This window comes from Acomys minous, assembly GCF_964271855.1.
Source record: "Acomys minous genome assembly, chromosome: 4".
Lineage (NCBI taxonomy): Eukaryota > Metazoa > Chordata > Mammalia > Rodentia > Muridae > Acomys > Acomys minous.
The window spans coordinates 106,123,775-106,137,748 of record NC_140486.1 but is presented as its reverse complement, the minus strand read 5'-3'; the positions used below and the strand labels follow the sequence as shown (position 1 = coordinate 106,137,748).

At 34.3% G+C, this 13,974-nt stretch overlaps 1 protein-coding gene across 6 annotated transcripts in view; it reads right to left on the bottom strand.

The window, feature by feature from the left end:
- The window catches only part of ERBB4 (erb-b2 receptor tyrosine kinase 4), a 1,013,384-nt gene that overhangs the window by 256,815 nt on the left and 742,595 nt on the right, over positions 1-13,974 (bottom strand). For 4 of the 6 annotated variants that reach the window (XM_084778334.1, XM_084778332.1, XM_084778337.1 and 1 more), the window contains 2 exons: positions 8,245-8,399; positions 1,295-1,369 (listed from right to left, as the gene is read on the bottom strand). In XM_084778334.1, coding sequence (XP_084634460.1) covers positions 1,295-1,369; positions 8,245-8,399 — 230 coding nt within the window. Of the gene's footprint in view, positions 1-1,294; positions 1,370-1,491; positions 1,537-8,244; positions 8,400-13,974 lie in introns of all 6 variants that reach the window. The other 2 variants (XM_084778333.1, XM_084778335.1) reach the window with 2 other exon arrangements.

Below are 13,974 nucleotides of genomic sequence, written 5' to 3'. Positions count from 1 at the left end.
TCATCTAAAATTCTCATTTGCCTTTTACTTTAACAATTCTGCCTTTTTTGCAAATAGATCCAATTAATTTGTTTCATAGGGCTAATGATATTTCTGTGTAAAGTTGCAATGTTACTACCTTCTTAGTTAAAATGTTTCATAAAATATTTAAAAAGTCGTATTTCTCTATATGTAAACAACAAGACACAAAAGTTATATACTTTGTAACAAAATATGTAGCTTATGGTTTGTGTTAATCAGTTTTACTTGTACAACTAATACCACAGTCAAGGTATAGACTATTTCATTATCTATCAGATTTCTTCTTGCTACTCCATGGTGAACTTTACTTCTGAAACTGTAGCTTTGGTTATCTGTGGCTGGTTTTCTGACCCTGCACTTCATCTTTTCCAGAGTTTGTTATTAATAGGAAATCAAGCAGTATGTATCGTTAACATCTGGCTTCTTTCATTCAGCATAATGAATCTGGGATCCATCTATAGTGTACGTAGCATCAATTTCTTCCTTTTTATTACTCAGGCATGCTGGAGTGCATCTGTATACCAAAACTTGATAGCCTCAGTTGCTTCCAGATTTTGTTGAGTATGATTAAAATCTATTGTAAATATTTGCAGTATGAATTTTGTTTAAACATGAATCATATGTTCTTGTAATTCCATTATGTGCTTTAACCTGTAGAAAATATTTTTGTATTATATTCTAAGATAAATTTTCTTTTTGAATATATACCAATCAGTTAAAATAACACAAAATCAGAAACTAAATTCAATTATATAACAAACATCATATAAACATCAATTAACATTTAAAAAATTTCTCCATTAATTATTTTGATTTTTGAAGTTATATATAAATTCATTAGAGTCTAGGATAATTCCTTTTTTTCTTTTTTAAAAAAGATTTATTTTATTTATTGCTTATGAGTGCTCTACAGAAGAGGGCAGCAGATCTCATTACAGATGGTTGTGAGCCACTATGTGGCTTCTGAGAATTGAAGCCAGGGCCTCTGAAAGAGCCGGCGGTGCTCCTAACCACTGAGCCATCTCTCCAGCCCATGATATTTTCTAAAAACTTTAAAATGTATAAAAATAAAAGTCTATGGTATTAATAATTCAAACTCTGAAATCATCATGAATGAGGGAACAATTAAGAATCAAATTAAAAAGCAAAGTGTTTTCAATTCTGCAGTAACTCTCATTTAACGTATTAAAACTTCAGTCCCACCAGTTAGTACTTTTTCTGTGGTAGCTAAGCAAGAATTTGAGTGATAAAATGGAAACATGATTGATGTTACCTAGCATGTTGTGGTAAAGTGGAATGGCCCGTCCATGGGTAGTAAATGCAGTCATGACTAGTGGGACCGTTACACCTGCAAGCAATTGCAGAACAGAAAACATCATTCTCAATCCACAGTGGCATGCACACCCATGCACCAGTGCTCGCTCACGCATGGAGCCTTAGAAGAACAGAGGGAGCAAGCACACCAAATACCTATCCATCAGGCCGATGCAGTCTTCAATACTTGAGCCTATGCACCTGCAGACATGCAAATTTAAAAGAAATACAAGGAAAGAGAAATCAGTCATTAAAAGGAAAAGAACCAGTGAGCTCCTTTTATTATTAGGCAGTTTCTGGAGCATCATAGTTTAGAAACTAAGAGAAAATTATTTCTTGGTGGAAACACAGAAGTGAAGTACAATACCAGGGAACATGGAGACAGCAAAGGAAAGTTCCCCTGCTCTCGTGGATAACTTCTACACACATTGATCATTTCTAAACCCTCCAACTCATTTACACATTTCATTGCTATACATGGCTGCATTAATTACTTAAGAGTTTAATGACTAGGACTGATTTTCTGTACATCATTTCTTTTAAAACACTGGTAGGTTTAAGTAAAATTTAAAAAATGAATAAAAAGGCAATGAACAATTGAATGTAATATAATAGCTTTATGCTTGATGCCCATTAAAAATGGATCTTGGCAGAAAATAAGGTAATATATTTTAGTGCAATTCCCATGGATATTTTACCTAATCAGATTATTTGAATCTTTGGTTAAGAATCATTTTTTCATTAAACCTGAATTTATTTAAAAGTCAAATTAACTGATTTTTGACATTACTTCAGTACATCTTGAATAGTACTTTTAAATAGTAAAAAACATGAACTGTAAACAGAGACTTTAAAAAAAGCACAATATTGAACTCAAACAAAGGAAAAAAAATACTCAGCAATAAATGAATAAACTCACACAGAGGTAGCTGAGTAATCTACCAAGATGAACACTTAGTGGATATGTTTACAGTCACAGAATTCGAATATACAGCCCTTAGATTTTCATTTTAAGCCAATGCATCTTCTATTACATTTAAGTTGAATTTCTTACTTCTCTTCTTCTTTCCTTCAAAGATAAACAACTCCTGAGGGTATAATTTATAGAGTTGCCTAATTTGGGTGGCAATAAAGTGAAATAGTGCTTTTCCAAACTCTGAAGTTTACAAACTGGAAGAAGAGTTTTAGGCATCCGCAGATGTGACCTGCCTATGTGCAGCTTTCCTGGCTGTGTCCAGATGTTAGTGGGCTAACAGATCTCATCTGATAAGCAAAGGGCTTCTTCATCACATGTGTTCTAACATATTGTGCTAGGTAGAAAATCAGTGTGCTCTGCTTTTGTTGTGAGGGTCAGCTTTGAGAGGCTAAAGATAATTTTAGCCTACAAAAAGTCACAGAGATCCATAATAAAATTTTAAAAAAAGATAAGAAGCAGCTGGAGAACTCATCGTCGTTGCTCTGGCTCCATACATTGGATCTAAGCAAAAAAAAAAAAAAAAAAAAAAAAAAAAAAAACCATGGAAAATAAACTACTGAAACTACTGAAATTCCCTAGAATTGCCACATATCATTTTTATTTTATTCTTCTCTGAAGAGCAACTTTTATGCATTCCAGTGATATCCCCTTCAAAATGCTATTTTTATGAAAGTGTTGCCATTTTGTAAAATTTACAGTCAGCTTCTTAAGTCCAAGTGAGAGTGTGAGAAGCTGTAGTTTGTGTGTAATCTTTATAATGATCCTTGAAAGATAAAAACATTCAGTAGTGAAGTTCTGTTTGAGGAGAGAGTGTGAATAATAAAACATGTTCATTCACTCAGTAAGTCTGTGTGCTCTAAAGTCGTGTACTCTTCAATGAGCTGCAGGGAGAAGTGAGACAAATTAGGTGCCTTTTTAGATATTTTCCTTGAGCTCACAGTTGAAGATGACAGATGCAGGAACAAATGTGTATGGTACAGTTTTGTAAATATAACATGGAGGTGGGAACTCAGAATGTCATGCTTTAGAGGGTGTAGGGGAAGGGAGGGAGGGTGGGAGTGGGAAGATACAAGTGAGGGGATAACAATCAGGATGTATTCTGAAAAAATCATCATCATCATCATCATCATCATCATCATCATCATCATCATCAAGAAGGTCATGGTCACCATTCTGAGAGAGTCAGAAACCTGTAGTTTGAGCAACTGTCTGCTAAGGGTGGCATAACAGTGATTGTTAGGGAGTACCAAGTAGGAGAAGCAAAAGCAAGGCCTGAAAGCAGAACATACTCTCTGAACAATAGTTCTGAGTAGATGGAGAGCGTGACTGGAGGCATAGGGAGAGGAAAATGAGGATGGAAGGATCCTGGCACTTAACTTAGTGGACCGGGGAAAGCCATTGTGTAGTAAGGAAAAAAACTATGTATGTTTTCTCTTCAGAGGGATGAATGAAAAAATGAAAATTGAATTTTATATTGATTCTGCAAGATCACAAACTAAAAGAAACATCAAAATTTGAAGCAATGATAGAAAATAAGGCACTGAAATAGGAATAGGAATGAACCACTGGAAAATTGGTACTCCAATATTTACAGAAATAGCAAATTTCTATAACATGTATACATACTCCAAAACTATCTTTGGTATTCTGGATGGTGAGCCATTTTAACTTTCGTTTTTTTTTTTTTTTTTTTTTTTTTTTTTTTAACTGATACATAAGTACCATAACATACCTATAACACATGCATACTTCAAACATTTTGTGAAAATATCCAATTTTTGAAATAAAAATGAAGGGTATTTTCAATTTTGTCAGTATAAAAGTCTTAGCCTTAATCATACAAGAAGATTTTCTTTTTTCTATCAATGTATATTTTTCTTTATATGGACTTGAAAATTATAAAAAAAAGAATTGATAAAAAGACAAAGTAATTGCAAAACAATAATAGTAACAAAACTTTTAGTGTGATTTTTAAAAAGAATGTTTGATGTAATGAACATCTCATTTCATGTCTATAATGCAAGTTTGGATTAAAATAAAAAAGAAATGAAGTAGATATTAAATTATCATTGAATCATGTAATGTCACTGTAGAAAAAAATTTTGTACTCACTGTGCATTATGTAATTAATTTATTAATAAGTTTTCTTTAAATGTGCATATTGCCAAGAATAAATATAAATATTATTTTTCATGTTTCAAATCCTTTTTCCTTTGGTTATTTGTTCTATTTTATTTTTGAGAAATAATTTTACTGTGGAGCATTGGCTTGCATACTTACCGGGTAGACCAGGTTGGCCTCAAACTTACAGGAATCTGCATCGCTTCTGCCTCTGGAACATGGATTAGAGGTGTGTGCTAACATGCCCAAACTTTATTTTTTAACTTCTTTTGTAATTTTTCAAAATTCTTAATAATTTCAGTATACTACAGAAAAAGTTCTTGTTTGTTATATAAATTAAATAATCTCTATGTGAGTCCATACAGATCAATATTCTGACTATGACTCTTTTGATGTAGAGGAGGTCTCCTACTCAACTTTGTCAACATTACACAGACTAAAACCATCTGAGAGAAAAATCTTGATGAAGGGATTGCCTAGCTAACATTGACCTGTGGGTATATGGAAGGAGAATTACCTCAATTATTTATTGTTGCAAAGGGACTCATCTTAATATGGGTGGTACCAATCCTAGGCAGGTGGTCCTGGATTATATTAGAAAGATAATATAGCCTTCAAGCAGTGGTCTTTCCTTATTTTTTATTTTAAACTCTAGATTGAATTTTGTTCCTACCTTCCTCAATATTAGACCATGGCCTGGATGTATAAGCTGCAATCAACAATTTCCTACTCTAGTTGCTTTTGGTGATGGTATTTGCAACAAAGTATAAGAATGAACTTGTTAGCATGTGTCCCACAGAAGAAAGCTTGGGAATGAGAGAAATAAAAATGTGTTGCAAAATGGGGCCCTCTATTTAAGGCAAGAGGAGACAGTATCTTTTCCTTGTTTCTTTTTTTTCCATTTTTCTTTCTTCCTTTCTTCTCTCTCTCTCTCTCTCTCTCTCTCTCTCTCTCTCTCTCTCTCTCTCTAACTCTCTCTCTCTCTCTCTGCTTCTTTCTTTCTTTCTTTCTTTCTTTTTTTCTTTCTTTCTTTCTTTCTTTCTTTCTTTCCTATCCTGAAGGACACTGGTGAGTGGTTTCTAATCAGGACTAAATGGTTAGTCTTTTAGAAAAGTACTTGAAGAAATTTTAGAATCAATTTATTTAATTCACTTTTGGAGTATTAAAAATACATTTGAAATATTAGATAATATTATTTTCAGGAAAATCATCAAGTTGTATTCAATGTAAAAACTTTATTTTTTTAATATTGTAATTGGAAAGACTATGTTCATTAACTTTGTCATTAAATTACCTGATAAACATGGGCATGTGAATGGAAATCTTTTCCGTAAAGTAAAACTGACATGGTGAGCTCACATTTATTGATATGATCAGTTAAGAGGAACTGAGGAAACAAATGGGTCACTCATCCCATCATTCCACGTGTCCTATGATCTTTCAATGGATCATAATTCTATAAGCTCACACTCAATTTGAACAGAAGGGATGAGCTGCCAAGCTCACCTCATTCTTTCAGTTCAAGATGCCAATGCCCAGTGGGTATTCTGTGATCTAGGTCATACCATGTAAGAATTCCTGAATTCTCCCCATGAGCTAGAATCACAAGACATTTATGAAGCCAATGGATGTGACTATGGAGCTTATGATGAAGGAGATGCTCAAGGAAGTCAATGAGAAGACCTCAGGACTAAGTCACCCACTGGAAACACATTACCCTGGGGACTGCCATGAATAAAACTTTCCTGTTCTGTCTCGCCATTATTGTACTCCCAGTAGCTCCCGAGGGCATCTTTCTGCTTTTTTTTTTTTTTTTTTTTTTTTTTTTTTTGGAGTGTCCAAGCGAGCTAATGAGACTTGTTCCCTATTAAAAATCAGCCTCCCTTTTGTATGGGATTCCAGTTTTGTTTGGGCCATTTCAATTGGCCCACACTTCTACCTTCCTCTACTATGCGTGCTTTCCTTTTTATACAATCATGATTTAAAAGGCTGACGAAGAAGACACTCCAGCCACACATCCAGACTAGGCTCTGTGTTCTCACTTTCATTTCCCTAATGGCTTCACTGTAATTAGATTTGCAAAAAACAGCAAAAGGTCTCATTTTGAATGGCAACAGCTGTTGACATCGACATTATATTGAATAATTTACTGGTTTAATTTTAGTTGCAAAACACTAAAACCCTCTTGTGGATGATTTTCACAGGCAGAGGTTTCTCTTTCTCTCACTGACTCTTCTGCTCCAGCAGCACCAGGTTTTGCTTTTTTTTTTTTTCCATAAAATACTCTCAATTGAAGTGTATCAAAAGTGATGAGGTGAATGGTCCATTATTTCTGTTTACCTTGAAGAAAAATGTGTAGGTAACCACCTCGGCACTTATGCAGAAACTAAGAAGATGGAAGTCATCTCTTCTATGTTGCATATGAATTTCTATGGCAGAATATTGCTTTATCTTCCGAGGACCTGATAAGTCACAGTGACTTAGCTGTTTTCATGACCTGTAGGAAATTATAGCAGCATCCAAAAATTGATGTTTTCTTGGCAGAAAATCATGCTGCTCACTTCACTTTTTCAATATCTTCTAACAGTGAGGCCTTAATCTGGCTGAACAATCTCTCTACAGAACCTCTGCTTTCCTGCCAGATATAAAGTGTTCAAGATGGCGCTCAACACGTGTGTTCATACACATAGAGCTGAGGTTTTATGAGCAGAAGATAAAATGATTAGTTTAACTGTTCTCAAGTCTCTATATTTTTTGTTTGTGTGTTTTGTTTTTTGAGACAGGGTTTCTCTGTGTAGCCTTGGCTGTCCTGGACTCACTTTGTAGACCAGGCTCTAACTCACTGAGATCCAGCTGCCTCTGCCTCCTGCGTGCTGGGATTAAAGGTGTGCACCTCCACACCCAGCCAATTCTAATAATATTTAACTTTTTGACCAAAATTATTACTGAGATAAGACACATTTGTTTTAAGAAATAGCTTGGAATTTGCTTGAGGTGGCATTATTTTCTTTAGTGTACACTGTTCTTTCTCTAATGTCTCCATCAATGACCAGAACAGTGAACAAAACCAGTCCCATTAATTTGTGTTTATCCAACTGTCACACATATGAGCAATTTGTCCTCTTTTCCTTTTTTTCATGATTGAATAATTTCATTGGGATGATTTTGTTGATGAATTAATCTAAAAAAAGTAATTATTTTAACATTTATTTATTTATTTATTTATTTATTTATTTATTATTTATACCATGTATGCCTGCCTGTGTGTCTGCACACAAGAAAAGGGCACCAGATCTCACTGATGAGTATCAGCCACTATGTGGGTGCTGGGAATTGTACTCAGGTCCTCTGGAAGAGAATTCAATCAGTGCTCTTAAACTCTGAGCCATCTCTCCAACCTCCAAAGCAGTAATTTGTAATGAGACATCCTTATTTCAGGTTTAGACAGTAAAGAAATAGAAACTTATTGTATATTTAATAAAAATTGTCATGATACAAGCACTATATTGTCTCTTCTAGTACATTGAATCTATTGTAAAAAGTGAACAATTTCTAGACTGTGTCACACGTATTCTAGCTTAAGAAAGGTAATGGTAGGGTGGTTATAAGTAAATCTTAAGTGTAGATATTTCAGAAGTTCACCTAGAAAGAATTTATTTTAAAACCAACATGTAATAGATAAAGATAAATAGCACTTTCCGAACATTTTAATGTAAGTAGACAGCATCAGGAGTGATGAATAATAAAACATGGTAAGCCTTTCAACTGAACACAAGTACATGGTTTAGTCCTTGACCAGCAAGGATGCTTACCCTTGGGTACAGTTTGGATGGCATGGGTGACACTCCCGATCCTGATCTGCGAACTTAAAAATGAAACTGTTGGCTCCCTGTAGGCCATCTGGACATTTCTCTACACAGTTTGGACCATCCTTAAAATGAGAACACTTTGTGCAGTTGTCAGGGCCCTGAGATATGAAAAGGAAAAACAAATATGGAGAGAAAAATGAGTTCAATTCACCATGAAATGCATTCGTGTCGTTTAGTTCCTTAGACATATGTGAATGACAAACAAACCTTCCTCTAGGGAGAGCACGTCCATCAGTACTGACCCGGTTGTGGCTATTGAGGTATAAACAGCACAAACAGAGCCATGAAGTTTTGCTTTGCCATGCTGTATATGATCGAAATCACATTATCATCATTCTATCAAAAATTTCTGGAAACATTCCCTTTTTAAATCAGCAGTTGTCTGTTTACCTACTATTCTCTGTGTCATTTCACTAATATGACTTAATTTGATCACTAGTATGTCCCAATGATTTTTTTTCAAAACATTATCAACATTTTCTTCTTGTGCTTCAATCTCAATGGTATTACAAAGTAACAGTATATGTAAATAATACATCTTCCATAGGTATGTTTTATCACCATTACTGGGAACACATAAATCCATAAAAGACTTAATGAGAAATCATACATAATGGAAATTAGAGTACACTGTTTTTCGTGGCATGGAAGATTTCTTATTGACTATTTAAAAATAAACTTTAAAAAGCACTATGATTGAACTACCAGGTACTAAGTATCCTATACAAATTCCTTGGTTATTTTTTATCTCAAGCCATCTTATGCTGATGCTAAAAGATGTGATATACATTTATATGGGTTGTTGCAAACAATAAGGCAAACTTTAGAGGCATATAAATGTACATTATGATAAGCAAATATTAAAAATTACATAAGTATTTTACAGTTAAAAGACTGTACAAAGAAACTTAGTAATGAAGGTAACATGAGCATTATTTATTAAAATATAGTGAATCCATTTTATATACTTTCACTGATAATCTACATAATGATTTTATTTTATTTTTTTTTAAATGTATTTATTTATTATTTATACAGTGCTCTGCTTGCATGTACAACTGCACACCAGAAGAGTGCACCAGATCTCATTGTAGATGGTTGTGAGCCACCATGTGGTTGCTGGGAATTGAACTCAGGACCTTTGAAAGAGCAGACAGTGCTCTTAACCTCTGAGCCATCTCTCCAGCCCTACATAATGATTTTATAAGTTGAAAGTTGATAAGCAACAATGATATGAAAATAATCATAAAAGTAATATGTATTTGTATTTTAAGACAGTATTTTAAAGCCCATGTTCTCATTCATCAGCCTGTAGATTGCTGGCTCATAGGCAAGGATCATCATGCCAATCATAAGATTAACATTTTAATACTAATTTTAACATCTAAGAATGTTCCTAACCTGGCCATAAATATGCTAGAACTAAGTAGTATATTTTGAGATTGAAGGAAGTTGAGAACATTTTAATTAAAATGATATTTTTCTTTAAAAGGGTGCAAATATTTGTATATTATGCTCTTTGAATGTGTTCTACTTGATGCATTCATCCCTCCATTCTAAGCCCTCCTTTGGGTTAGTGTTCTGTGACAATAATATTTCTTTGTCCAACTAATTGGGACTTGTTTCCCCCTGATATATTCACCCTCTTATCTGCCTGTGTCTGGAAGCCTGGACAATTATTATGGTACACTTCAAATACAGCTTACATATTAGGATATAATAAATATTAAAGGACACAATTATATCAAGTTTATATTTGCAAATATTGTGAAGTTAGAGCCTAATAGAAGTACACTGCGTTGTGCTGTTATTTAGGGGATGACTGTGTAGTTAGTTCTTTTCATGGTGGTGAACTTAACTATGTAAAAATGATAACCACAAACCACCTAGACATAAATCAGTAATATAAGGCAACACAAATCAAAATAATATAACTTAAAATTTAAAGATTAAAGTATCTAATGAAAAATAGTGAAGTAAAGAAGAAAATGTAATCTTAAAGATGCCAGTGAGCTTAGGTGAAGTAGCTATCGACTCCATTATTTTGACGTGAAACTCAGAGCTAAAAGAAAATAAAATAGAGAATTTAAATTACCCTATGAAACCTAATCCCCATCTACCTAAAGAGTTGCTAATGTTAACTTCTCATTTTCTCCCAAATAAGAATACTTCACATGCTTCCAATTTTAACACCTGCTCACGAGTACTTAGGCACGTAATACTATCTATTATATGGACTCATTTACTGTGCAAGTATGCCCAGTGGCATGACTTATTCTACAAGACAAGAGATGTGCTTCTGGCAGAACACAGAGTAAAGCTTAAAATAAGTAAATTAGACAGAATCTGAATTAGGCATTATTTTTTCTATTAAGTTCTTGTAATATAAAATGATATTCAGGCAAAAATTACAAGACATAAAAATGTCACAAACTAAAATAAGTGGATAGTTATTTTACTTTAACACAACCAGTCATTTTGTGACTCTTTGTTTCACCATGATACAAAACAGAGTATCCTCCGCTGACAGAGTTACAAGGCATTTTAACAAATCTAAGTGGTTGAAGAACACTGACTCCTGTTTTATTTTCAAAATAAAGAGACAATCATCTAACATGGTCTCTTATATTGTGGTATTCCCAAGGCTTTTGAGAGGCCAGGCGCAGTGAGTGACAAAGATTCTGAGATAAAGGATCATTATTCCTTCTACCTGGTTCTAAACTGCCTCTGGCCTCAATAATCCAGACAGGCAACAAAGGGACAGACTAAATCCTGATGAGCACGTTACATTTATTTTTTTTCTCAGTGGCAGCTGATTTTCCCAGGTAGCTTCTGTAGAAAACAAAGCCACTATTCACCATTATACAGTGATGTTCTTTCATCCCTGTGGGAAGACTGCCATTCCCTTTCCAGTGCAGGTGAAATAAAACTTACTTTGAATAATGAAATGGAAGTGGGAACAGTAATGTCAGTGGGGAAAGGCTGATCCCTCCAGCCTCCTCGCTCCTTGCTGCCACTACCAAATGCTTCATGTAGAAGTGGAGAATGCTATGAATTCTAAACTTACAGGCCATAACAGGGAGACAGTTCATTGGACCCTACATAAAAATATTTAATTTTTTTCTGTGAGAAAATAATTTGATGAGCCATACTGATAGTTCCTTTACATTTTGTAAAACTACCTAACAGGTCAGTCTCCCTATGCACTTACTTTGCTGCCTCTTTCAGCCTATACACTGGTCTCTTGCAACTTTGTTTGAATTCTTTTACTTATTTCCCTTTCCACAGATCATACCTTCCCTCTCTCCTTGGGTCTACTCATGTACATGAAATTAGGGGGAAATGGATTAGTTATAGTTACACATATAATATGTAAATTAAACAAACATGACCAAGAGCAAGCAGACCTTCCTTTACATCAAATACCCTCCTTTGAAGATAGCAAGAGTTTATGTCATAATTGTATAAGATAACACCATGCCATTTAACACACAGCTGCCATATTCTTAGCAGGCATATTACTAATATAGCACCGAAGATGCTGCTGCTTTGAAGAAAAGCCTGAAATGATAGGAATGAAAAACTAGGAATCATAACTTCCACAAATGAATTAAGGATTCATGTCTCACTAGTTTATGAAATAGATAATCATAAATGAGAAATGTTATATTATTTCTCAGATTTAATGGTATTTGGTAAACATTAGCAGTTATCAGTTTTTACCGCTAAGGAATCAGTGACAAACCAACAATGTAAGACATGCACAACACACCCTCTTTCTTTCTTCCCTTCTTCCTTTCCTCCCCTTCCTTGCTTCTCTTCTTTGCCCCTCTAACTTTCTAGTCTTTTGACTTACTGCCTTCCTTATTCTTTTGACACATCAAGTCTCTATTTCGATATAGCAGAATGATCTTAATCATCTGGCCCCACACATGCTACCATGACGGAGCAAATTATATTTATTATGTCTATTTTCATCTCAAGTACTTTTGGAAAAGTCCAGGGTGTGAATTACTTGGGATGGGATGCTGAGTCTTATGCATGAGGAAGGCAGATGAGCAGAAGGGTCAGGGATAGATGAGCATGCTCTCTAAACCCTCAACATGCATAGTCGGTTTGTAGTTCTGTTCATGAGAGTGAGCAATTCACTTAGCAGTTTTCTTTCCTCATTAGTAGAAGGGGAAATATATAGAAGACAAGAGGAGAAAACATATGGGGAAAGACATAGCACAAAGTTCTCAGAAATAAGCTTGACGTCTATAAAGTCCTGACCATAAACATGATGTATAGAGTGTACTATAATTCTTACTTTTGATTAGTAAATAACATGATCATTGGAAACATTTGACATTTGAAAACCATTAGAAAAATGAAGGGCATATGTTGAAACCTTTTTCATGAAACTTTTAACTTGTCTTTGAATGTTTCTTGGTGTTTTGCCTGCATGTAAGCTATATGCAGGTGTCAGATCCTCTGGGCAGACAATTGTGAGCTGCCATGTGGGTGCTGGGGATTGCACACAGATACTCTGGAAGAACAGTCAGTGCTCTTAACTGCTCTTAACTCTCCAGCCTCCAAACATCAAACATTTTAAAACAGATATGTCCTGTGAAATTATTCTAGGAAAATATGGTGTAGTGAATATTATACTTAGACTTCATCTAAGCAAATCAGTTTCCTACCAATAGGATTAAGTATACTGAAAATATTAGCAACACTTTGCTTTTTTGAAATTTTAGAACTGGAAGAAAGTTTGAAATAGGAAAAAACAATCATTTTAGGATACAGAATGCAAACTAAGAAAAGACTAATAAGAATAAATTCATAATTTTTTGAAAATATTTTTGAATGAGTGTTAATATATAAAATCAACAGCAATGGCGCTTGATACAAAGCAAACATTAAACAATGGCTCAATACTGATTTTTATTTTATTTTATTTTAATCATTTATTTTCAACTTTTTAAACTGTAAAAGAAACTTTGTTTTCACTTGATGACTTACTGCCAGTCACGCAAATACAAAAGCCTTAAGGCGCTCAGGTAGTCACCACAACTTGCTTCACCCACCTACGGGGACACTTCCTTTCTCTTGTGATGGACCTTTTTTTTTTATGTTTCTTTGTAACATATACATTTACATTATTACACATGAGTAAATAAACTACATACAGCAGGAAGAAGCCTGACACAATCAAGAATTATATAAATGTTACATTGATAGTGATTTGGTCATTTGTATTTTGCAAATTTGAAGTAAACTTCTTTCTTATATTGTTGGGTCTAAATTTCTGAATGGAGATTAATATCTATCGTATCTCATCTCTATTGACTTAAAACATCTATTTTGATCTAAAAACATCTTAACTCCTAACCTACTAAGCTTAATGGACAAACTAAACTATCTGGTCTTCAAACCCGCCGGAGACTTGAGAAGGGATAAAACTTAAATACATGAGTGAACCCGGAGTTCAGGTTAGCAGCCTCCAAAACGAAAACATGACTGAGACAGTTTACTGCCTGAACATTCTCTATAAAGGAACCTTTTTTAAAAAATGGAATTTGCATGTCTCCTGCAGCAGGTCAACTCTGTTATCATGACAATTCACAGTGGAGAAACAAAGTAACTATAGATACCCTTGGACTTTCTTTGTAAGAGTTCAAGGAACACTAA